Raw genomic sequence first — 25754 nt, forward strand, 5'->3', positions numbered from 1 at the left:
ATGCAAGCTAGTTACGAGGTACCTGTAGTCCATGGTTGTGGAGTCGTGCTACTGCAGTAATCTGAGAAAAAGTATGATAAATTGGGATGGGTTTTTTTTTTTCTTTTACACGTTTCTACTCGAACCAACACCAATGAAGATTTCTCTCTCCATTTTCTGATATACTCACAACTGTAATCTCGGCAGCAGTTGCCATTGTACCGGCAGGAGTTGGAACAGGAACAGCTTCCCATGTGACTGCCGCAGTTGGAGCGACATGAGGCCTGACCTGGGAGAGTATCGGCATTTTAATTCCTATTCATCACAAAAACTTTGATTCTGATCAGAAATTTTGGCAAGCTAGTTACGAGGTACCTGTGGTCCATGGTTGTGGAGTCGTGCTACTGCAGTAATCTGAGAAAAAGTATGATAAATTGGGATGGGTTTTTTTTTTCTTTTACACATTTCTACTCGGACCAACACCAATGAAGATTTCTCTCTCCATTTTCTGATATACTCACAACTGTAATCTCGGCAGCAGTTGCCATTGTACCGGCAGGAGTTGGAACAGGAACAGCTTCCCATGTGACTGCCGCAGTTGGAGCGACATGAGGCCTGACCTGGGAGAGTATCGGCATTTTAATTCCTATTCATCACAAAAACTTTGATTCTGATCAGAAATTTTGGCAAGCTAGTTACAAGGTACCTGTGGTCCATGGTTGTGGAGTCGTGCTACTGCAGTAATCTGAGAAAAAGTATGATAAATTGGGATTTTTTTTTTCTTTTACCCATTTCTACTCGGAACAACACCAATGAAGATTTCTCTTGGCATTTTCTGATGTACTCACAACTGTAGTCTCGGCAGCAGTTGCCATAGTACCGACAGGAGCTGGAGCAGGAACAGCTTCCCATGTGACTGCCGCAGTTGTAGCGACACGAGGCCTGACCTGGACGAGTATCAGCATTTTATTCCCGTTCATCCCAAAAACTTTGATTTTGATCAGCCACTTTGGCAAGCTAGTTACAAGGTACCTGTGGTCCATGGTTGTGGAGTCGTGCTACTGCAGTAATCTGAGAAAAAGTATGATAAATTGGGATTTTTTTCCTTTTACCCATTTTTACTCAGACCAACACCAATGAAGATTTCTCTTGGCATTTTCTGATGTACTCACAACTGTAGTCTCGGCAGCAGTTGCCATAGTACCGACAGGAGCTGGAGCAGGAACAGCTTCCCATGTGTCTGCCGCAGTTGTAGCGACATGAGGCCTGACCTGGAAGAGTATCAGCATTTTAATTCCCACTAATCCCAAAACTTTGGTTTTGATCAGCAATTTTGGCAAGCTAGTTACGAGGTACCTGTGGTCCATGGTTGTGGAGTCGTGCTACTGCAGTAATCTTGAACAACAGATAATCAAATGTTCATTTTTACCTATTCCTGCCCAGGAAAGCACCAGTGAGGATGTCCCTCGGCATATTCTGATACTCACAACTGTAGTCTCGGCAGCAGTCGCCATTGTACCGGCAGGAGCTGGAACAGGAACAGCTTCCCATGTGTCTGCCGCAGTAGTAGCGGCACGACGGCGGAGCTGGCAGGAGAAATATTTCAAGAAGTTACATAAATAAAGCAAAACTGGATTGCTGGGTGACCAAATGACTGAAATGGACCGATGGGAAAGTTTTCAACACGTGTCCGCGTTATTTGTGTTTGTACGCTCGAGCCTATTCATCTGAATTTAGGTGAGAAGCAGGGCGGACCCTGGACTGGTCACCGGGAGGGCACAGATCGATAAATAAGCGTTCAGATACACATTCACACCCACGCATGGAGAGTTTACTCATCCAACATCAAACCTCAGAACTAGGAGGCAAACATTGACTCAGAGGTCAGCTTCCTTCTGCGAAGATTCTGTCTGAAGCCACCACGGATCAAATATCGGTCATGAATTTTGCCGTTTGGCTCCGAGTTGGAAAGCAAATTGCGCAGAAGTACCGCAAACTGTTCAACTTTGAAAAGGTCAAATTAGCTTGCGTTGTAGGATGATCCTGAAATGTCACCTGAAAGTGGCGCGTCCCAAGTTTTTGTGTATAAATTTGACCGTGTGTACCTGTGGTTCTGTACAGTAGCGCGTTGTCGACGTCGCCGTCGCCTGATTGTGAAAGAATAAAACCAAATAAATGCAATATCTGTCAGCTTTTACACGGTTTAAAAAAAAATTGCACACAATACCTCGCACGCCGTGTAGCACAGCACAAACGCCGCAAACGACCAGGAGGGTCCACATCATGAGGCGAGTTCAACCTTCCAAACGGCCTCGCCAAGAACCGCGGGACCGCTTATATGATGATCTAAGCGCCTCCTTTGGCTGGCCATAAATTATTCAAATATCACATGATGATTGTTATGCGTGAGAAAAACACACACCTGCGCCGGTGTTGTAAAGAGCCAGCACGGGTTTGTTTTAAGGCATTTGCTTGTTTAGCTTAATGGCAAGATGCATTCTGGGAAATGCAATTAATCACACGCAAGATATGCTGAGTCATTCCAATTCACTCCTGCTACAAACTTACATTTTTGTTTTTAATAAAGTTGCTATTTACGAGGGAAAAAAATTGTTTAGTGACACTTAATAATAGAAAACTCTTCAAATATTCTTTTTCCCTCATGTTGTTTGAGCCATTTTTTAAAGAATCAATATTTTTCCACAATCCCCAAATCCTGAGTAAATATTTGACTTTATAAAATTGTAATTTATTGCGCCTCACGAGCTGCAATCTATTGGTGAGGCTGCGTTTCAGTTGGCCCATAAAAAAGATGACATAATACGTTGTGTTTCATTTATGATGAGAAAATGTAACGTGTGTGTGAAGGAATTTTTGTTGCTGGTCTCACGGATGTTGGACTTTTGATCCACTTTTTGATATTAAACTGGAGTAAAGTGTACCATTTGCAAACTATTTGCTCTTTTCCCAGACCAATTTTTTCTTTGCATTCCTTTTTTTTCCACATCTGCATTCACAAATATGGACAATTTTTAATCTCTCACTGAATCTTGTTTGTCCTTATTAGGTTGCGTGGGATCCATGCAAGCTATTCCCGCTGACTGTGGCCGAGATGCAGGCGACGCCTCGGAACTGCTCGCCAGTAAATCGCACGGCACAGCAAAGTTTTCATACTCAGTTCCACAGTTACATGAAGAAAATAAGTATTTGAACACCCTGCTATATTGCAAGTTCTCCCACTTGGAAATCATGAAGGCGTCTGAAATTTCCATTGCAGGTGCATGTCCACTGTGAGAGACAAAAATCCACATTTTTTTTAATGATTTATTTGTGTGATACAGCTGCAAATAAGTATTTGAATGCCTGTCTATCAGATAGAATTCTGACCCTCAAAGACCTGTTAGTCCACCTTTATAAGTCCACCTCCGCTCTATGTATTTATTATCCTGAATCAGATGCACCTCTGTGAGGTTGTTCGCTGCATAAAGACACCTGTCCACCTCATACAATCAGTAAGACTCAAACTTGGAACATGGCCAAGACCAAAGAGCTGTCCAAAGACACCAGAGACAAAATTGTACAACTCCACACGGCTGGAAAGGACTACGGAGAAATTGCCAAGCAGCTTGGTGAAAAAAGGTCCACTGTTGGACCAATAATTGGAAAATGGAAGAAGCTAAACATGACGATCAATCTCAATTGGAGTGGAGCCCCATGCAAGATATCACTTCGCGGGGTCTCAATGATCCTTAGAAAGGTGAGGAATCAGCCCAGGACTACACCACAGGACTTGGTCAATGACCTGAAAAGAGCTGGGACCACCGTTTCCTAGGTGACTGTTGGTAATACACTCAGAGGTCACTGTTTGAAATCATGCATGGCGCGGAAGGTTCCCCTGCCTAAACCAGCATATGGTAAGGGCCATCTTAAGTTTGCTAGTGACCATTTGGATGATACAGAGGAGTCATGGGAGAGAGTTTTGTGGTCAGATGAGACCAAAAATGAACTTGTTGGTCATAATTCCACTAACCGTGTTCGGAGGAAGATGAACGATGAGTTCCATCCCAAGAATACCATCCCTACTGTGAAACATGGGGGTGGTAGCGTCATGCTCTGGGGGTGTTTTTCTGCACATGGGACAGGCAGACTGCACTGTATTAAAGAGAGGATGACCGTGCCCATGTATTGTGAGATTTTGGGGACCAACCTCTTTCCCTCAGTCAGAGCATTGAAGATGGGTCGTGGCTGGGTCTTTCAACGTGACAATGACCCGAAGCACACAACCGGGAACACGAAGGAGTGGCTTTGTAAGAAGCAGATCAAGGTTCTGGCGTGGCCTAGCCAGTCTCCAGACCTAAACCCAATGGAAAGTCTTTTCAGGGAGCTGAAGCTCTGTGTTTCTCAGCGGCAGCCCAGAAACCTGTCTGATTTGGAGTGTGTGCAAACCTGGTGAACAACTACAGGAAATGTTTGACCTCTGTAATTGAAAACAAAGGCTACTGTACCAAATATTAACATTGGTTTTCTCAGGTGTTCAAATACTTATTTGCAGCTGTATCACACCAATAAATTGTTAAAAAAAAAAAATCATCCATTGTGATTTCTGGATTTTTCTTTTTAGATGATCTCTCTCACAGTCGACATGCACCTACGATGAAAACTTACGACCCCGCCATGATTTCTAAGTGGGAGAACTTGCAGTATAGCAGGGTGTTCAAATACTTATTTCCTTTACTATAAGGGTCCTTTTGAGTCTTCAATAAGGCGATGATTTGTGTTTTAGGGAATGCGCGAGAGGTTCAAGTACAAACTACTGTTTCGTGGGCCAGTCCACTAAAGAACAACAAACAACAGCAGAGTAAGCTGTTTTGCGTTCCTAGTACGTAAACAATTGTCGTATCAGTAGTTTTCCGTTTCCTTCCACCTCCGGCGGTTCATGTTTGTCTTTGAGTGTCCTGTTTACTCGTTCGGGAACAGCCGTCCCACGTCACCGCTGAACATCTGCGCAGGTTTTTGCTGAACGGAGCCTTTCTTTCTCTGCGCCTCTGCCATTGTGGCCGCCGCTTTCAGGATGCCCTCACATCCTCCTCCTAAAGTCAACATCTCGGGCGTGGGGGTGAGTGGGGGGTTCGGGCTCCCTGTCAGAGCCGTTATTGATCGCTACCAGGCGGGGCCGGCGTTAATCAGTAACCGCCACGCCGCTCCGCTTTAAAGTCGGGGGAGCGGAGCGGACGCAGATTCATTCGGCAGCGAGCCCGCTCACGGTAAGAGTCGACTTCACCGTTTCGTACTTCAATATTTCAAAACAAGTTTGTCCGTAGGGGGGGGGGGGGGGGGGGGGGAGTAGCAAGTCGTCCATGTTATCATCGGGTCATTTTTTTTTTGAATCATGAAGTAGAATCACGTATGCGGTATTGTGTCATGTAGTCACGGGTTTGAGGAGTGGGCGTCGGAGTGCATTGATCGGAGACCAAGGCCATGTCCTGTCCGCAGAGTCCACAGAGTATTTGCTCACTTCACAAACTCCAGAGACTAAAGTCCTGGTTTTTCTTCTTTGCCTAAATCCTTTTTTTTTTTTTTTTTTGCAGACTTTCCTTAAAAAACAAACAAAAAAAGAGCCTATCAGGGTATACTTTATTTGAAATCAGTTTTTAGTGGGACGCACAGTACAATGTCTCAATTTCAAACTTGGCTGATTTTGAATACATTTCTTTTAATGTTATATGTAGTGTGTGATGGCGGCATGGTGGGGCAGATGATAAAGGGTTGGCCTCGTAGTTCTGAGGACCATTGTTCGATCCCGGCCCCACCTGTGGGGAGTTTGCATTTTGACACTCCCCGGGACCCTAGTGAGGATAAGCGGCAAAGAAAATGGATGGCTGTACTGTGTGATATTTATGCCTTTTCTCTATGTGTTTCTATTCATTTTCTGTACCACCTATCCTCACAAGGGTCGTTGGTGTGATAGAGTCTAGTGCATCTTTGGCGCAAGAGGCAGGGTACACCCTGAACTGGTCGCCATTCAGTCGCGGGACATGTAGAAACAAAAATTTTAAAAAAGTAAAAATTTGCAGTCATCAATCAACCTACGACGCATATTTTTGGGGTGTAGGAGGAAACCGAAGGCGGGCCTGGGATTTGAACTCCGGTCCTCAGAACTGTGAGGCAGGTGTGCTCACCAGCCTCTGCCGTGCTGCTGTAATATAGTTGCTAGTATAGTTGTTAATATAGTTTACACTTTAGTATTTATGTATAATATATGTAAGAATATATATTTTTTAAAAGTGTTACATTTTACATACATATATATATATATATATATATATATATATATATATATATATATATATATAGCTATACGATATGTTTTAGCCAGTTGAGATTATTAAAACTGTCAAATTAGCACAAACTATGAGAGGTTTAGTCTCAAGAATGATAAATTTAAGTGTCCCATTTTGAGTAATTTTTTGGCGTTCCAACGTACAAGCAAAGAAAAAGACAACAATGCGGTTCACTGTCAAAGCGACGCTTGTTGCCGAGCGCGATGCCGGCGTTGATTCGGCAAAAAAGGTTCCGTCCGTCACTGGCACGTCACCTCGTCTCTGTTTTTGCCGGTTGATGGCGTCGGAGGCTAAAACCCAGATGCAGACGGATGTACTGTGGTCTCATTAGGACACGCAGTCGAAAGAGAAGTACGTTTTCAAATGTAGAGAGTAAAAATAAGAAGTCGTACAAATCGGTGCGCCCCCAATATTGACGGGTCAGCATTTGTGATTTCGCCCATCTGCTTATTTTTTTATTTTTATTTTTTTTGAGCAGGGAATACCCTCCGTTATTCACAGTAAAATGCACATATTCACAATTTTTGTGCTTGGGCCAAAACCACGTCTAATATACAGTAAATATGAATAATATTACAGTATTGCTTAAATAATTACTTGGGGGCAAGGAACTATGTATAAATGAAGAGCAAATCGACTCATTTAGTCAGGCCATAACCTTATTTAACTAAAAAAAAAAAACAATTTTCTGCCATCTTGTGACAACTTATTAGCAATTACAAACCTTTTTATGTAGATGCCAAATGCTCAATTGATTTTCACGATTGACAGCAGGCTTCAGTCCCTAGATTAGATGTGTTTCGATTCGAGTCGATTCGATTCCTTAAACCGCTCCCCCACGTGGAGACGTTGCTGTACAGTGGACTCTTCGGACTGTCCATGTTGGACAGAAGCTTGTTCGGTATTCTCCAGAGAGAATCTGGCATCCGTCCTCACTTTGTCCAGCGAATAGCAGGGGTTGGCTGCATAGCTGTATTTGTACTACCCACCATTGACTTTCTGCGTCTGGTAAGGATTCAAAGAAAATGCAAAGTCTACGCCCAGCTGTCGCGGTCCTGCTGGTGTGGTGCTGCCTCCAGGGAGGCCGAGGGAACCGGGTTTACATCCACCCCTTCCACCTCTTCGCCGCCGACAACGTCAGCTGCGAGACCCTGCAGACCCAGACGGCCAAGCCCCTGCAGACCCTTCCCTTGGCGCCCCTCGACATGGCGGTCCTGACCCCGGACCACCGAGATCCGTCCGAGCAGGACACTCAGAAGCAGAACGTCACGCAGAGGACGGCGGTGCTGGCTGAGCTGCTGAACTCGTTGGGTTTGAGGGTGTACCAGGCGCTCAGCGGCAAGCAGCGAGGCGCCAACACCCTCCTGTCCCCCGTCAACACCTACGGATCCCTGGTCACCTTCTACCTGGGGGCCTCCAAGAAGACTGCCAGCTCCTTCCAGGTTTGGACCTCGAATGGGCAGACTCGGTTTAAGGCAGGGGTTCTCACATTTTTTTAGGCCCGGGGGATCCCTTACTGGGAAGAGCTTTTCCTCGGGGCCCCTTCCGCAGACAAAGGGCTATTTGAATTAAAGTAATCCCGTGCTACACATTGGGAGGGGTTGAGAACCTGACTTTGACGCAAGCAGTTTGGGTTCAGTTCCCACTCAGTGAATAAATGAATGGATGTAGTCTGCCTTTTGACCAAAGTTAGCTGGGATAGGCTCCAACTGCGGCATGTCAGGGAAGCTTCGTTCCCTGCTCACCGTGCATACCACCACCCACCCGTACTCTCAGTTTTCTATACCCTTTTTGTTCCCAAACTCCGCAGTACCTTTGTCAATTTTCTGCCACAAGTGACCAGAACACATTCTGACAAATGTTTTAAAAATTAGTGAGGGAAAGATACTTTACATTAAGGGTGTCAAATGTTTTTGTCACAGGCCATGTAGCAGTTACGGCTTCCCTCAGAGGTCCGTTATGACTGAAAGCATAAAAAAAAAATCTTTGTAATTGGCTCATCATATTTACACTTGAAATTTCTGAACTTGTTTTGGAATCAGAACTCAAGTGTAACAGGGTTTTTCAACTATTGTTGTTTGGTAACAGAAAAATGCTTGCAATATCTCAACAGGATCATTTGTGATATGACAATTTGAAATTTTGGTACAAATTTTCACAAGCATCATAGAAGTTGACACGCACGATTTGCCTTTGCGGGCCACGTAAAATCCTGTGGCGGGCCGGATCTGGCCCCCCCGGCCTTGAGTTTCACAGCTGTGGGTTACATTATCGCTGAACCCGTTTTTAGTCCGTTTAGAACCTTTTGACCACCATGTGCCAAGATTAAAATATTATATACCGGTATCGAAAACGCTCGCGTGGACTTGATCCTTTTCTTTCGTCTTCCCTCCTTCCTTACCAGCAACTGCTGGGCCTGAGCAGCGGCACCGACCGAGACGACTGCGTGTCCCTGGTGGACGGGCACAAAGTCCTGAAGACCCTGCACGGGATCAGCTCCCCGGTGGACGACGAACGCGACGTCGAGATCACCACGCGGGTGTGGCTGTTCAGCCCCCCGCACGTCCGCCTGTCCGCCGACGTCGCGCGAGGCGCCCGAGACTTCTCGGACTCGTCCTTCGTCCGCGGCGCCGACTTCGCGCGGCCCGAGCTGGTGAACGCTTTTGTGGAGAAGACGTCGGACGGGAAAATGAAGGACGCCTTCAAAGATGTGGACGTGAACTCCAACCTTCTGTTTGGTACTTTGTTCAACTTCCAAGGTTTGTCACTTCCTGTCTTTTCTCAATACGGGTGGTGGGGGGTTGAACTCACGCCGTGACCGTGCCCATAACTCAAACCTCTCATAAATCAAAGCGAGGCAAGGCAGCTATATTTATATCCAGTTATGTCATACACAATGCAACTCAATGTGCTTTACATGATTAAAAATCATTTAAAAAACACTTAAAAGCACCAATAAAATTCTCTTCGTCTATTGAAATAAATGCAAATGCCATAAAACCTCCGAAAAAAATAGATCTCGTGCCGGTGACGACAACATTTTCACGGCGCCATATTGCCGAGAGCTGCTTGACAGTGTGGGGGGGAGGGGGGGGGGGTCATTGAACCGGAGCAGAATATTCATAATGCCCGAGACCTGTTGTGCTGTCGGTTGTCACAACAGACGACGCAGATATTCAAAGAGATCAGTCTATGGAATACCATCTTAAAAGACCAGAAAATATCGATGGATTTCGGAAATTAAACATGATGGATGGTGCCCAACCAAAATACACACACGCCTTTTTAAAAAAAAAAAAAAAAAAAACATCTGTCGCAAAAAGGGTTGGACGTGTGTGCGTGTGGCCGCAATACGCTTCCGTGTAGGACTCCCCGTCCTCTTTTTTTTTTTTTTTTCAATCATAGTTAATAAATGCGGTTTGCGTAAAACCAGGGGTCATTTATTTAAATATTGGTATTTGTATTGAGAAAAATCGAATTATGTGGGATTTATTATTGATTTAGAACAGATCCAGCAACGACGTATTTGTACGCCTCCAGACTTTTCTACGCTTTCAAACTCTTCCGTGTAAATCTCGACGACTTATTCACCAGATCTACGTGTAGATCCGGTTGTCCTAGACGAGCGAAAGGGTCCAATTTCTGATCGGCGAAAACATCGACTTCGGCATTAAATACGGGTCCTCTGTGCCGAGTTTATCTAATTTTTTTACGCACCGTCGTTTATTTTCACCTTCAAAATGTCTGACGGTATCGTACAAGACTCTGGGCGTCGTGCTACAAGACATATTTCCGTGTCGTCTCCAACCGACTTAGCATTGAGCAATGCTTAGCTTGACGTAAACAAAAGTCACGTGATTTGATGACGCGAGATCGATACTTATGTCGTATGTTGATGCTAGTTTTTTTTTTTTTTAGCCTGCCTGTGACATTTTGCATTGTGTATTAGCATTAACGCTAGTAAGACGAAGTTATTTTTGTTTGATTAAATATCCAACTTCCAATTTTCGAATAATACTTAAACCATTTTTCGGCGACCCCGTAACGGGAGAAGCCGAAAGAAAACACACGCACACGTGTCATTGTAAAAGCGGCGCGTGGAGAGTCTCTCTCACCGGAATACACGAGTGCCGTCAAATGAATGGCGTGATATTTGCCAGCAGTCACTCAAATATTCACCTTTTGTCCTTTACTTATCACGGCTTGTCTCTGTTTTGTATTTTTTGATGATAGCTACAGCAGCCAGGGAAATCATCTTCCTTCATAAGCACGTCACGTTTTGCGATAATACCACAGTAGTGCTGTTTGTCTCGATGGGCTGTGCGGTTAGCCGGCAACCAGTTCAGGGTGTTCCCTGCCTCTTGCCCGTTGACAGCTGGGATCGTCTCCATTGCTCATCATAACCCCCGTGAGGATAAGCGGCAAGGAAAATAGATGGATGGATAAATTCGCCCGAGGTATGATTGTGAGTGCGGCTGTTTGTCTATGTGCCCTGCGATTGGCTGGCGACTCGTTCAGGGTGCCCGTTGAAAGCTGGGATAGGCTCCTGCGACCCTTGTGAGGATAAGCGGCAAAGAAAATGGATGGATGGATGTGCTGTATATGGGACACCTCGTAACGTTGTATCCCAATAACAACACCAGGCATTGCACTTTTTTTGGTTGCAGTGACTTGGTTATGTGAAAGAATCATTTTCAAAAAATGAATGGATGAGCGTTAGTAGTTCCCAAACTTTTTTTTTGTTGCAGCGCCACCTCCCCTCCACTGCTTGCAAAATTTGAACAACAGCTGGGTGTAACTTCAAAATGAAAAATGTTGACGGTAGTTCATGGTAGCCTTGCACCCCTCGGGCCGCGCACCCCACTTTGAAAACCCTTGGATTGGAGACATTTTAGTCGTCGCGTACGATCAATCGCGTCTGTCTTTATTATTTGATTTGATTTTTTTTTTTTGTCCAGGCAACTGGAAGACGACCTTCCAACCGGAGAAGACCTCCTCGCAGAAGTTTCACGTGGACGAAACCACCACCGTGACGGCTCCGCTGATGACCCACACGGGCCTGTACCAGTACTTTAACGATAAGGTACTTGAAAAACCCCAACACCGAGATCTGTTCAAGTCTTGTCTCTTTTTGACCGAGAAACCCAACGTTGAGGAGCACCTTCCGGCTCGTGTGTCACCAAAACGAGATCGTGGCGTGCACATCTTGTACACGCGTCAGTCCTCACCCGCGTGCGTGTTTTGCGTAGGCGAGGAAGTGCACGGTGGTGAAAGTGCCGCTGAGCAGGCGCTCCTACATGTTGGTGGCGCTGCCCCACGAGGGCGCCAAGCTGCGCGACGTCGAAGCCCAACTGCTCACCAAAGTCGTGTCCTCGTGGCGCAACAGCCTGCAGGAGGGGTGAGTCCGCCGCAAAAATAATAATTGATCCATCGATGGATTCGGCGGGGACGCTTCCTCGTCTGCTCGTGAAATAACGTGAAATCGCGATGCGGCGGCGTCGCAGGTTGCTGGAGCTGTCGCTGCCCAAGTTCTCCGTGTCAGCCGTGAACGACCTGCGGGAGCTTTTGGGCAACGTGGACGCCGAAGTGGAGGCCAAGCTGTTGGGCTCGCAGGCCGAATTCGGCCGGCTGGGCGACGCCGACCGCTTCGTCGTCGATAAGGTAAGCCCCGGGTTTATTATTTTATTTAACGCTGGGACTGAGCCAAAGAGGTGCCACGAGCCGGCGGCAAAGCACTACATTTGTCTAAATGAAGCTCATCTAAATGTAGTTCCTTGACATCAAGATTCCACCAGATCGGGGAACAACACGACTTTTGCGCTAAGCTCCTCAACTGACTTCAACATAGTTCTGTGCACCATGATGGCACAGTGTCGCAAAATGGCGACAAAGCACCTTTTTTGGCTAAACGAAGCTCCTCAATTAACCTTCAACTGAATTCCCTGGCACAAATATACCACAAAATGGTGGCGAAGCACTACTTTTAAATAAGTTAATCTCCTCGACTTACTTCAATGTACTGTAGTTCCTTGGCACCAAAATGGAAGCAAACTATATCCATCCATCCATTTTCTTTTGCCGCTTATCCTCATGAGGGTCGGAGGGAATGCTGGAGGCTATCCCAGCTGTCAACGGGCAGGAGACGGGGTACATGCTGAACGAGTCGCCAGCCAATCACATCGAGACAAACAGCCGCACTCAAAATCACGCCTAGTTTCAATTTAGAGTGTCCAATTCATGTTGCATATTTCTGGCATGTGGGAGGAAACCGGAGTGCCCGGAGGAAACCCACACAGGCACGGGGAGAACATGCAAAGTCCGCACAGGCGGGGCCGGGATCAAACCCAGGACCTCAGAACTGTGAGGCTTTACCACCTGATCCACCGTGCCCCTCCAAAACTATATCTTTGTTTAACTTAAGAACGTCAGCTCACTTCAACGTACAAATTTCTGGGCATCAAGATATTTAAGCCCAAAGGCAGCCATAGCAATAGACTTTTGTTGGCAGAAAGCAGAGGATAGTCTCCCAAAAATCAGCCATTTGCGTTTATTTTTGTTGTTTTGGTACTTAGACTACTAAAGCTAGTGCTAACGCTAGCACCGTGTTAGCACTAACGCTAACAGGGCCGGTTAAAATGAAACGTAGTGGGAAATATCACTGAGACACGCAAGTACCACAGCAGCAACACGCTAGCACACCATTAACGCTAGCACAGCGCTAACAGGGCCGCTAAAAGTCAACTTCCTCGGCACATATATTCCACCGGTCTCACTCTTACCTTTTTCCGCTCGAGTGCCCCCTTGCGGCCCTTAGAAAAAAATGCACAAATTAGCCCCATCACCGCAAAAAACGCAGGGTTGAAAGCGTGTGAAAAAAGTTGCGGCTTGTATGGGGGAAATTACGGTTGTCAATGCTGAACACATCCGCATGCCCAGTTATGAGGGTATGTCCAATTTTTCCAACCACATTATCCCAGTTATTTTTAGTTCTCTATTATAAATGTCAATTAAATTGTGATGGTTATAAGTCACAGTAATGCCGGAAAAAGTAATAAAATGATTTATCTTGGTTTTATTTTATTTTTTTTTAATATCACAAAAACCTGGCATCCGAAGAGGGGTGTGTTGACTTTTTCTCTATTCGCTGTCCTCTCGACTGGCTCCCTGCGGCAGTTAGAAAAAATGTACAAATTAGCCGCATAAATCGCAGAGTTGAAAGCGTGTGAAAAAGGTCGTTTGTGGCTGGAAATTACAGTAAATGCATTTTTTTTACTTTTAGTAAGTCTGCATGATATTAAGTATCCCAGATGAAAAAAAAATATTTTTCCTAATTTCCTAATCACTCATCAATATTAATAACAGAAATTGAGGGCCCCAACATTAGGTTGTCGCTTAAAATGCCAAAACGTATTCCAATTCCATCTTCTCGTTTGGCGCTTGTAGGCGATCACCAAGGTGTCGTTCGAGATGTCCGAGGAAAGCGCGCCGTCCCCGGACAAAGCGGACGAGGCGGCGGGGGCCCCCCTCAAGATGTCCGTCGACCGACCCTTCTTGTTCTTCGTGCTGGAGGGCGAGTCCGACGCCATCCTCATGTTGGGCAAAATCACGAACCCCACGCTGTGAGAACAACCGCGCCGGACTTCAAACGAAGGAAATCGTCGGCGTTATCATCGTTGTCAGTATTTATGGAATTGCGTTACTGTTTGTCACTTTTAATTTCAACCTTAATCCCCTCCCCCCCCATTTTTATATTACAGCAAATTCCTGCATAGTGTTTTTTTAGTAGAGTTGTTACAGTTCACCAGCTCAGCCGTGTATGTTGTAACTAAAAAGTTTATTTTTGTTTGATGGCTGAATAAAATGTTTGTTCCTCAATAAAATACAATTGGAGTCATTTCTGTATTAAGCACCCAGAGCAAAAAAAAAAAAACAAACAAAAACCTTGTTTTCTCTAAATTATTCTTGGAAAAAAAACTTTTTAAAAAAATACATTTTTGCCTGCATATTTTTTTAAAAATAGGATTTGGGTTTCAAACTGCATTAAGAATTGAAAACTAGGCTTTCAAAATGAAGCCCAATTTTTGAGGTAAAGATTTATGTGACAGCCTGGACGAGGTCGTTTCAGCCACAAGAACCACAGTTCTTGATCCATTTGATAAAATAATGAAAAGGGATTTTATTAATTGTTAAATCATGAAAAAAAAAACATTCTTCAAATCCAAGCCCAAAATTCTGCTTTTCAGTGCAGCAGTTAAGAACTGTTTGCGTTCAAACATTAAATGAGGTACAACTCTCCAATTATGTCCAATAATGTAGTTTTCCGTTTTCGTAAATTAATTAATGGTGCAGTAACAGAAGGCTCCATATCTCAGTGGTTAGAGCAGTGGTTTGGTGAGTCAGGGGTTGTGAGTTCGGATCTTACTGGGGCCTCCACTCCCCAAAGAGGGGTTGCGTCAGGAAGGGCATCCTTGACATCCGGTGTAAAAACTGTACCAAACAAATACGAGCGTTCATCTGAAATGTCACGCTGTGGCGACCTCTAACGGGACAAGCTGAAAGAAACTTACTATTAATGTTGCAGTAACTCACAAAAAACGCTTTTTAGTGTTTTTTTTTTTGTTTTTTTTTTTTATAAACAGCTCATAATTGTGTTTGTCGGCAAGGTGGGACTTGGAAACATACCTTTCAGTCATTAAATGGTAATAGCACCGTAATCTCCCTCAGTGAAACAGCAGAAATGAGTGGAGTGTTTCCCAAGAACTACATCTAAACTGTACTAGGAATCAATGACACAAATTGTATGTTAACTTGACTCCTGTGCTCATTTCAACTTGCAATATAAATACTCAGTTTCTTGCGTCACTCAATACAAGCCGTCCACTTGTTTGCGAAGAAAACCACACACGTGTATTCAACTCACCTCCTCCAATCCCTTTATACATATTTACCAATACACGATCCAATCACAGTTTGACATTCTGTAAGCACTTTGGCTTAACAATATCTATTAAACTGTCTTTGTTCTTCCTGATCGAAGGTCGTACTATAAGATAATGTTTTTATTTTTCACTTTTTTGTTGTCGTCAGGGGTTGTGTTCACCGAGGTCTCTGGCTTCTTTCACCAGCTCCATCAGTGCGGAGAACATGGAGACGTCTGCCGGGTCCAGGCCCATCTTCTGGATCTGAGGGACAACACACGCAATGAGAAGATTAAAATGCAAACGTACTGTGCCCCCCCCCCCCCCCCCCTTCCCTCAATAAACCGGGGTCGCCTGTGCGCGTGACGCTGTGGTGGCCCCACCCACTGACCTGTTCCCCCAGGTACTCCACGTCCAGAGCCAGCTGCAGCCGGATCTTTGCGTCATCCGACGGGCCCCCGTTGGTTCCGGCCGCTCCTCCTCCGCCGCCGGTGGACGCGGTGGCGCCCTTCCTGGCTTGCTTCAGTCGCTTCAGGCTCTCCTCCATCTTCCTCACCGAGCTCAGAACCTCCGAAATGGTCTCATAGTACCTAGCGCACGCGTGTGTCCATGTAGTTGTGATCCCAAAGTTTACGTCGTGAAAAGTGTACCCGTTAAGTACTCACCTCTGCGTGCATTCCGAAAGCGTCACCCGCAGCCACTGGCGCGCCGTCGCCGCGTCCACCAGCCCCGTCGAGTCGGTCAGCAGCTGATGCAACGGCTGCAAAGCGTTGTCCATGTACGCCGACGCTCGCACGGGCGCCTCCTGTCAACGTGAAGAAAAAAAATGTGCTCAACGGCACTTCGGGCTAGCAGGCGGCGGATGCGACCTTATTGGTCCTGCGGTAGAGTCGCGGCACTTCGGACGCGTTCTTCAGGAAGCGGCAGCTGCGTTCGCTCAGTTGTTGGGTCATGCGGGTGCTGAGGGCCGGGATGCTGCTGGTCAGGCACCCTTTGGAGTCCGCTAACGCCTCTGGGGGGGGGCGAAACGTAGCATGTGCGCTTTTTAAAACCTTCCGGTAGGGACACAGTAGTCAAAATTAGACATTTATTGTCACGTACCTTCCACAATCGCAAAGTTTGTGAACCCGATGGCTTCTAAACGCCGTCTGACCATTTCCGTCACTTCTGGTAACTGCAAGACGGGAGGAGACCATTTTTAAAAGGTTATACAGTGATGCCTCGGTTCTCGACCACAATCCGTTCCACAAAACGGTTCGAGAAGTGATTCATTCGAAAACCAAGTCGATGTTTCCCATTACAATGAATGGAAAAAGAAATAATCCGTTCCAAGCCGACAAAATTTGGCTTTTTAAAGGATTTTTTTTAGCTTTTTCTGATAATAAACTGCATAGTAGAAATACATGTATAGCTTAAATACTTTATATAATAAAATATTTTAAGAAATATATTTATTTTTTGCTTAAAATGTATGCTTTAGTAGTAGAGTACGCAAGGCTGCACTGCCGTATCTGTAGCGACTCGGTTCCTGGCCTTGTAAACTTGTTTTTATTAACAAAAGTGCAGAATAACTTTAAACGTAAGTAGAAATAAGAAAAACAAGAGTCACTACCAGGACACGTCTGTGTACAGAGGCTGCGTTAAATAGATTAACAAAAATGCGCTGGTTGCGTCGTGCGCGCTATGTCATTCCGTTTTTTTTTTTTTTTTCGGGGGGTGTTCGAATTGACAACAAAAAGCATCGTGGTTGGGTCAACTGCTTGCGCCGTGTTTTTTCAGCAGCGTGGAAATTCACAATAAAGCGCGTCGTAGGTCAGCTGGTCAATTTCCGGGTTTTGTTGGGGGCGTTCGGGAACCGATTTGTGTTCGAAAACAAAAGAAAAAAAAAAAGAAAAATCTCAAATTTCATTCGAAAAAGGGGATGTTCGAGAACCGAGGCTTTACTGTAATTGTTTTGACAGCAGACGCCACAAGATGGTGGCATGGCACTACATTCCTATTAGACAGGGCTATGGCTGGGAGGTGTTCCGTTCCTCACTTGCACATAGTTTCTTACCAAGCTTATTTTTATGGTCCTACTAAAGATTTTTTTTTTTATATATATATATAATTGTAATAACTGGAGAAAACTATTGCTAGATCCCGCCAGAGCATTATTAGCGATACCTGCTCTGAAATTGGGTGTGGTTGGCACACGCAGGTGTACCTAATGAAGTGTCCAATGCTGCTGTTATCATTCCCCTTACTTGCTCTTGCAGTTTTTGGACGTCGGCCGCGACGCGGACCAGCTTTTTGGTGGACAGCGAGGTCGGACTCCCGCTCTCGCTGCCGGTCTCCTCCACGGACGTCCTGCTGGAGGTGGACGACGCCGAGCTGGGGAGGGCCCGGGCGGGCTCTTTGCTCGCCTCGAGCAGAGCGGTCTTGGTCAGCACCTGCGCAAAGAGCCATTCCGTCAGGTCGAAATCCAATCAATAAGTCTTGAAATGATACTTTGCCATCTATTATGAAAATCTGACCTCATCCAGGAAGGTACCGTATCGGGAGTAGAGCTGCAGCGTGAGCTTCCAGAAGCGATGGGCCAGCTGCGGGAGGTAGATTTTGTCGGCCCAGCAGCGCGTCAGGCAAGACCACAGCGACGCGGACGCCTGAAGGTGGTACGCGCTGCTGGCTGGATAGAACCACACAGACAAAAAAAACGTTGTTGTTTTTTTTTTTTGTAAGAACATAGCACTCTATTTTACCTTGGACTTTCTTAAAAAAAAAAAAAAGAAAAACAGATATATTAAAAAAAAAAAAAAAATATATATATATATATATATTATATATATATATATACACACACACACTATATATAGTCACAACATAAGTAGAAAAAATTGAAAAAATAGTAAAAATAAAAGTAAGGTAAAAAAAAAATATATATATATATATATATATTTTTTTTTTTGCTTCAATTCCACAAGCATTGTGGTGCTCCTGCCGGCAGAATACCGTAATTCCCGGCCTACAAAGCGCATTTGGTTATAAGCCTCACAGAGTACATTTGTAAAGGAAATATTTGGTACATTAATACGCCGCAGCTGTGTAAAACCCACAAGCGCCCACATTGAAGCACGAGATATTTATGAAAACTGTATATAGTGTTTAACTCTAGAGTCGCTGCGCTAACGCTAACACTAACTCTGCCATGCTAATACTAGCACCGCCAGGCTAACATCACGCTAATGCTAGCACGGCCGCACTAACACTAACACCAACCTATCGCTAGCGCCGTCTCGCGAACGCTAGCGCAGCACTAACGCTATCGCAGCACTAACAGGGCCAGACCGTCAAGGTCACTTCCTCGGCACATATATTCCACCCGTCTCACCTTTTCCGCTCAAGTGCCCCCTTGCGACCGTTAGAAAAAAATGCACAAATTAGCCGCATCACTGCATAAACCGCAGGGTTGAAACCGTGTGAAAAAATGACGGTAATCTCATCAATTAAAAAAAAAACGTACACGTGACCAATCAGTGTATCCGTGACATCAAGATCTCAATGACTGGGTATGATAAGTATTATATATAAAGATACTCTTTTTTTTTTTGTTTGTTTTTGTTTCCAATTCATGCCACCTTTAGGCATATCCCAACTGTGCCACTTGAGAGCAGAAAAAAAAAAAAAAAAAAAACTTCAATCCAAGACACGCACGCACCTGGCGCCGCCTGTAATCCATCACTGATGGCGTTCTCCAGGCTTCCCGCTATTTCCTTATACCTGGAAAAAACATTCCGAGGGGAGAAAGGCGCAAATAATCAATGCGCGATATCAGCTGTGATGTGCAAACATGAAGGAACACGGAGCGACTGCAAAAAAAAAAAAAAGAAAAAAAACGGACTTTTCTCCAATACCGCGTGTGACGCGGCGTTGTGCAATCTCTGCGTGACGTGCGGCACCCAAAGTGTACTTTGTGTCGCAGACGTGTTGTGCGTGTTGACAGAAGTCGGTCGCTGACAAACATGAAACCTCACGTCCGCAACGTACACGCTGCGACCTGCTGCTGCTGTTTTCATTCCACCATCGAGCGTGTGTGCGATACGTGCGCCCCAAATTTCGTTTTTAAAATCGGCAGCCAGACACTTCATTAGGTAGAAATGCGGAACCGATGAGGGGTTTCTAATATACTGGTCGTCGCCATCTGAGGGATAAACTAGCACATCCATCTGATTTATTTCAAGTATTTTATGATTTTTAAAACTTGAACAAAAAGTTAAATCTATTTTAATTCATGAAACCGATTTAAAAAAAACTTTTGTGTTCATTCATGAATCAATTTTTAAACATTGGAACCTGACTTTTAATTTTTCAAACCTAAAAAATATATTTCTAAACAACTTAACTGTATTTTATTAATTTTGTTTTACACCTTCAAATCATAACAATTTTGAATCATGTAAAAAAATGAATTATTAAGCTGTTTTCAAATCATTTGATTCATTTTTCTCAAATCATTAAAAAAAACTCAAAATTCCTACTAAAAATGTTTTATTTTAATTTATTATTTTTAAAACTTAACCCTATGTATGTTTTAAACAGATTTATGTATTCATTTTAATCATTTTTGGTTTGTTTTTACCTTATTTGCCAAAATTTAAAACCTTATTAAACCTAACCCTTAACCCCTATTTAAAAAAAAAAAAAAAAAAAATTGTGTTCATTCATGAATCCATTTTTAAACATCTTTAATCTTTACATTAAAATAGTATGAACTTAGTTAACATCTCCTCCTAAAACTACCAAACATTCATTTTTATTAACATTATTAAAATTTATACTACTTAACTTTATTTTATTAATTTTGTTTTACATCTTCGAATCACAACCATTTTTAAACATTTTTTAAAAATGACATTTATTTGATTAATCTATTTTCAAATCTTACCTTCAAATGATCAGATTATTTTTTTTCAAATCATGAAACAACTCCTAATTCCTACAAAAAATATTTTGCTTTTATTTATTATTTTTAAAACTTAACCCTAACGCTCTATGTTTTAAACAGATTTATGTATTCATTTATAATCTTTTTTGGTTTGTTTTTACCTTATTCACCAGAAATTACAACCTTTTAAATTTCCTATTAAAAAAAAAAAAAATTTGTGTTCATTCATGAATCAATTTTTAAACATTGGAACCTGACTTTTTATTTTTTTAAAAACTCAAAAATATATTTCTAAACATTCTTAAACTAAAACCAAGCGTTATTTTTGCATATTTTTTAACCTTACCTTAAAATTAATCAGATTTATTACTTACACCCTGATGCTATAAATGCTACAAGCTAATTAACACTCATTTTATTTATTTTAAACTTTACATTAAAATACTATGAAATTATTTAATCTTATCCTAAAATAATCAAACATTCATTTTGTTAACATTATTAAAATGTGTACTACTTAAGTGTATTTTATTAATTTAGTTTTACACCTTAGAATCAAAACCATTTTTAAACATTTAACAAAAATGACAAATACTCATTTGAATAATTAATCTATTTTCAAACCTTACCTTCAAATGATCCAATTCATTTTTCTCAAATCATTAAGCAAAAACTCCAAAAATTCCTATTAAAAATGTTTTATTATTGAATATTTTTAGACCTTAACCCTACCCCTATCTATGTTTTAAACTTATTTATGTATGAAATTTAGATTTTTTTTTTTTTTTTTACCTTATCCACCAGACATTACAACCTTTTTAATTTGTTTCCTTGTGATTCAGTATTAATTTTAATCCTTCAATTACTGACGGGGTTGCCAAAGTGCTTTTGATAACTGAAAACCTGAACCACCCCCATCACCGCCCCCGCCCCTAATAAGCGCTGTGCAACTTACGGCGCTTACCTCAGCTGAAAATATACGGGCAGGTTCCATTTATTGTGGAAGCCCACGTAGGACGGGTGCGCTCTGAGCCGTCTCACGCTGGCTTGCGAGCTGCACTGGCGCTCGAACCGGCGTACAAACTCTGTGCTTGCGCTGTAACGCTATAGAAAAAAAATTTGAAAAAAATAAACGCAGAGAGGAGGAATAAACGGCAAGTAAATTGACATCATTTCTTGCCCCCCACCCACCGTACCTCGTAGAATATGTCGGGGTTGCCGGGGTTGAAGAGGTACGAAAGCCTCTCCTCGATGCCTTTCACCATCTCGGGCCACACCGAGTTGACCAGGAAGTCGTAGCCGGGAACGATGTCGGCTTTGTCGCTGAGGAGAGAAGGAATTTCAATAAGGATGGTCAGAAAAATTTGGTTATTAATGTGGAATTACAATCGGGTCCCATTCTGTATACTTGGCCTTGAAGTCATGGGAGCATAACTGACTCAACGAGGGATGAGCGCTATCAAATACTTTTAGAATGGAGTCGTATTCTACCAACTAATTGATTTTCTGTTACGAAACAATAATGTGCATGTGAGGTGCAGGGAGTATTTATGTCCACTCGGGGTCGCCATCCTCACTTTCTACTGCGATATCTACGGCTTTGAGTGTGTATGGCTTTCAAAGGCCTGGTGAGTGACGTGGGGGTCCGACAACACGAGTGCAGAGACCCTTACTTACCTGGATATGGCTCCTCCGGTCACTTCTCTCAGAAGTCTGCAGTGGTGAGGAACAAACTCCAGCAGCCTGGAGTACAACACCTGGAGACCGTTGGGACTGGACTTGACCACCTCCTCCACAATCACCTTCGAGCAAACGGAGGAAGGCGTGAGTTGGGACAAACGGTCAGGGGAATACTCTCAGGATATTTCAATTCATTTCAATGGGCAAAATGTACTGAATATGAGAGGAAATTCTTTCACGAGTGTGAAGATGGAACAAATTACCGTACTTTCCGGCCTATAAGCCGTGACTTTTTTCCACACGCTGTCAACCCTGCGGTTTGTGCGGTGATGCGGCTAATTTGTGTATTTTTTCTAACGGCCGCAAGGGGGAACTCGAGCGGAAAAGGTAAGAGTGAGACTGGTGGAATATATGCGCCAAGGAAGTGACTTTTACCGGTCCGGCCCTGTTAGCGCTGCCCTAGTGTTACTGCCGTGTCTTAGTGATTTTTACCGGTATGTTTTTTTTCTTTTTTCTTTTAAACCGGCCCTGTTAGCGTTGCGCTAGGGTTAAACTCTGTGTACCATCTTTCTTTGTAAATATCTCGTGTTTCAATCTGGGTTTCAATGTGGGCACTTGCGGCTTTTACACAGCTGCGGCGTATGTGTGTACCAAACGGTATTTCCTTTACAAATGGACTGGGTGAGGCTGATAACCAGGTGCGCTCTGTAGGCTGGGAATTACGGTAGTCCAGGTACCGCTGCAGAATCTTCAACATTAACGCCATCTTTACCTGATCCATGAAGGGTTTGACCAGCACTTGTCCCACCAGCGCCTCAGCGTCTCGCGTCTTGTCGATGGTGGCGTACGTCCTGAGGCAGTGGCGCACCATGTCCACGTTGGACGTCTGCAGACCCTCGATGAGGAGACCCTCCAGGGAGCGCTGCAGCATGGAGGTGATGCCCGCGATGCGCTGGAGGGGCGCACGCAAACCTTCACGGAGGATCTTTACGCCGAAGCGACGGCGCTTTCGGGTGAAGACTCACGGGTCGGACTTTGTCCAGCAGGGGCATCCCTTTGCTCTGCACGGCGTGGAACTGAAGCTGGTTGAACTCGGTGGCGATCCTCTCTAAGATCTGACCTGCTAATGGGGGGCTGTACATGGAAAGAAAGATGAGACACAGAATGTCACAGGTTTTAAGAGCAGATTTGCCCCAAAAGTGCAAGGCTTTGAGTTCAAATGTGAGTTTCGGGCTCCCCGCGCTTGCAAAGTTTTTGGATCTACTTCGGCTTCCTCCCACATTCCAAAAACAGACACGATTAGTTCACCGAGACCAAATTGTTCATCGGTGTGAAAGCGTCTGGGAACGGTCGTTCGTCATTATGTGCCATGCGATTAGCCCGCTATCAATCCGGCCCAAAGTCAGCGAAGGTGGGCTTCAGCTCACCGTAGACTAAAATGAGAGCATGGAAGGACATTTGTCACCTGCTGATTTCCAACGAGTTGGACTCTTTGGGGTTTTGCGAGTTGAGGATTTTCTCAATCTTCTCCACCGAGCGCACCACTTGGATCAGCCTCAGGACGCAGACCTGATGGACAGAATGGAACGCATCAAAATAAAATTTTGATGGCGGGACAGATGATTCCATAACACTAGCAATGGAAGAGCCCAACCTTTTTCTTCTGCAGGTCTTCCTGTTTGGATAGCTGCACATCTATGGCTTGGATCACCTCGCTGACGCACGACCGAAGGCTCTGCAAAGACAAGGTTCATCAGCACCAATCTTCCCTCTAAGCTGCGCAACTGCGCATTTGCGCACTTGTCGCACACTCTCAGCGCAGAGGAAATCAGATCCAGCGCAGTGAACTACAGCCTGACGTGTCTTTTTTTGTTTTTAAAACTCACAAAGAGCTGCTGCCCGGCAACATCGGCCCACACACGCTACTTCCTTGTTTACTTGACACCGCCCCCCTCCATATTAAAGGGGCACACTCATAATTACAAACACAGGGGTGTGTGAATAATAGAAGAAAAAGCAGTGAAACTGGATGAGATTTTCTCTTTTTTTGAGTAAAAAAGGTCTGGTCTGAAGCCAAAGTAGATAGTACAGGATGAGATGGTGTATAATGTTAAAATTCCACCTTGGCACAGCCTGATCCACGATGAAAGCACAGATGATACAGTGCACAAAAAGCAAATTCTGTATTTTAAATATAGGAGGCACCATAAAATTAACCTTAAAACTGTTTGGGAGCATCATTCAGCTTTCAACATGCATAGCGAAAGATATTCTGCAAGCAATTCAGTTTTACACCAAGAAAAACAGACGGGGATATCATCGTGGGTTAAAAAAATGAAACAAAGTTGGAAGTGACATTACAGTGGTCAAAGGGGGCGCTCACGGGATCTATGTGTTTGCTCAGACATGTCAAAAAGTAGAGGGAACATTGATCAGCACTCATTCAAAACGGTCAACACTAACTAGTAGTGATGGCGAGAAGAAATTTCATGATGGATCGTAACACTCTAGCCATCGATTGCAATATTGGGTCATTTCTTGATGCCTCATGTCCTCACGAAACCAAGTGCTGAGCATGTGCATAATCACTGGCAGCTCTCTCCCATTCACACGTTATGCGTTTGGATCAAGAGAATGTAATAAAAAACATTGTTTGACCAAGTAATTCCCAAACAAAGTGTAAAATATATACTATTTTGTGTTTTTCATCACTGGTATGGTTCGTTGTAAAATGTTTTCCTGTCATTTTGCGAGAATGGCATGAGCAGGGAGAGGACTTTGAAAATACTTATTTAGAAATAACAGTTCATCACCATTTTGGCAACCGACTCCTCCGTCAAATGGAGCAAGCCTCGACACGAGCTTTGCAGAAACACGCCACAAAGACTCAGCACATCTCATAACATCACTATGTATCGAATCCAAAACACGTACCATGACCTCCTCCCGTAGCTGTCCCAGTGGCACGGAGAGCTGATTGAGGGCCTTGTCCATCCCCACCTGAGACAAGATGAAGGCTTGTTGAGACTGTGGCAAGTGCGGCAGCAATAATTCAATACCATTGTGTTGATGTAGTGCAAAGTCACAACACAAGTTGTCTCGACTTATTTTACATACACGCCCAAAATTTGGTCAGTTTCCCTTTTTTATTTTTATTTTTTTTTTATAAATTAATACTGCAGCCAACCAGATGTAAAAGCGTTGTCATTGTTGGGTGTACTAAAGCACAAAAAACTAGTACATTCTGCAGTTAAGAAGCACATATGATGCAATTGTCACTCACCAGATTGGTGGAGAGATTGACAAAATCAGCATAGTCCTTGTTTATAAGCTCCACCATGGCTGTTTTCAGCAGCTTGTAGTAGAGCTCCAGGTCCTCCCTCATCTCCTCCAGCTGAACCTGCTTCCGGCACTCGGCCACGAACTGGTCCACGTCAAAGTCATCCTGGGGACAACAAAACAAAACCCCCCAAAAAAGGTATAAGGAAACAAAAAGGCTCCCGGAACGACAGTTAAGTTACTATGGAAAGCAGCCATGATGATCAACTTTTTGGCTTCGGGTATCGTGTCGCTAGCTCATCTACGATGGATGACGCTAATAATGACAAACCTAACCTTCATGAAGACGTCTTTGTCGAAGCACAGAGACTCGGGACCCTTTGGCAAATTCATGATGAAGTTCAAAATGTAGCTACAACATAAGAGGTAGAGATTTAATCACTTCCGCAAACATGGCACATGACCAGCGAAGAAGAAATTTCAGCCTCTGATAACTGCAGCGTCTCTCAGAGGGCGCCGGTTGTAACTGCACCGTGGTACTGCATTGACATTCTTCAAGGGAAGGTATCTGGATTACAAAATAAATAAATACAAATATGAAGAAGAATACGAACATATTATCTTTATTTTTAT

General features: G+C 44.0%; 3 protein-coding genes across 5 annotated transcripts in view; 1 reads left to right on the forward strand and 2 right to left on the reverse strand.

Moving 5' to 3' along the window:
- Positions 1-8822, reverse strand: part of LOC133509781 (deleted in malignant brain tumors 1 protein-like) — a 10674-nt gene extending 1852 nt beyond the window's left edge. Inside the window, exons 1-14 of the mRNA XM_061837130.1 lie at positions 8722-8822; positions 8214-8283; positions 2207-2342; positions 2085-2126; positions 1467-1565; positions 1336-1374; positions 1152-1250; positions 1012-1050; positions 828-926; positions 686-724; positions 501-599; positions 355-393; positions 170-268; positions 23-61 (exon numbers count right to left, since the gene is read on the reverse strand). Of these exons, the coding sequence (XP_061693114.1) occupies positions 23-61; positions 170-268; positions 355-393; positions 501-599; positions 686-724; positions 828-926; positions 1012-1050; positions 1152-1250; positions 1336-1374; positions 1467-1565; positions 2085-2126; positions 2207-2264 (790 nt within the window). The 5' untranslated portion in view covers positions 2265-2342; positions 8214-8283; positions 8722-8822. The remainder of the gene's footprint in view (positions 1-22; positions 62-169; positions 269-354; positions 394-500; positions 600-685; positions 725-827; positions 927-1011; positions 1051-1151; positions 1251-1335; positions 1375-1466; positions 1566-2084; positions 2127-2206; positions 2343-8213; positions 8284-8721) is intronic.
- The window catches only part of agt (angiotensinogen), a 20356-nt gene extending 6168 nt beyond the window's left edge, over positions 1-14188 (forward strand). For 2 of the 3 annotated variants that reach the window (XM_061837132.1, XM_061837131.1), the window contains exons 3-8: positions 7334-7762; positions 8725-9079; positions 11279-11403; positions 11570-11718; positions 11825-11981; positions 13764-14188. In XM_061837132.1, the coding sequence (XP_061693116.1) occupies positions 7334-7762; positions 8725-9079; positions 11279-11403; positions 11570-11718; positions 11825-11981; positions 13764-13943 (1395 nt within the window). In that variant the 3' untranslated portion in view covers positions 13944-14188. Of the gene's footprint in view, positions 1-4879; positions 5244-7333; positions 7763-8724; positions 9080-11278; positions 11404-11569; positions 11719-11824; positions 11982-13763 lie in introns of those variants that run through there. The other variant, XM_061837133.1, reaches the window with a different exon arrangement.
- Positions 14189-14962: 774 nt separating this feature from the next.
- cog2 (component of oligomeric golgi complex 2) lies at positions 14963-25630 on the reverse strand. The gene is made up of 18 exons (XM_061836862.1): positions 25458-25630; positions 25126-25287; positions 24777-24842; positions 23497-23577; positions 23308-23411; positions 22868-22976; positions 22615-22794; positions 21840-21964; positions 21359-21485; positions 21127-21266; positions 18936-18997; positions 17755-17906; positions 17485-17670; positions 16340-16412; positions 16108-16250; positions 15904-16043; positions 15630-15828; positions 14963-15502 (listed from the first exon to the last, which is right to left on the reverse strand). Exons 1-18 carry the CDS (start codon positions 25512-25514, stop codon positions 15404-15406), a joined length of 2205 nt encoding a protein of 734 aa, XP_061692846.1. The 5' UTR covers positions 25515-25630; the 3' UTR covers positions 14963-15403.
- Between the last annotated feature and the right edge of the window lie 124 nt (positions 25631-25754).

The sequence above is a fragment of the Syngnathoides biaculeatus genome, chromosome 12, assembly GCF_019802595.1.
Source record: "Syngnathoides biaculeatus isolate LvHL_M chromosome 12, ASM1980259v1, whole genome shotgun sequence".
Lineage (NCBI taxonomy): Eukaryota > Metazoa > Chordata > Actinopteri > Syngnathiformes > Syngnathidae > Syngnathoides > Syngnathoides biaculeatus.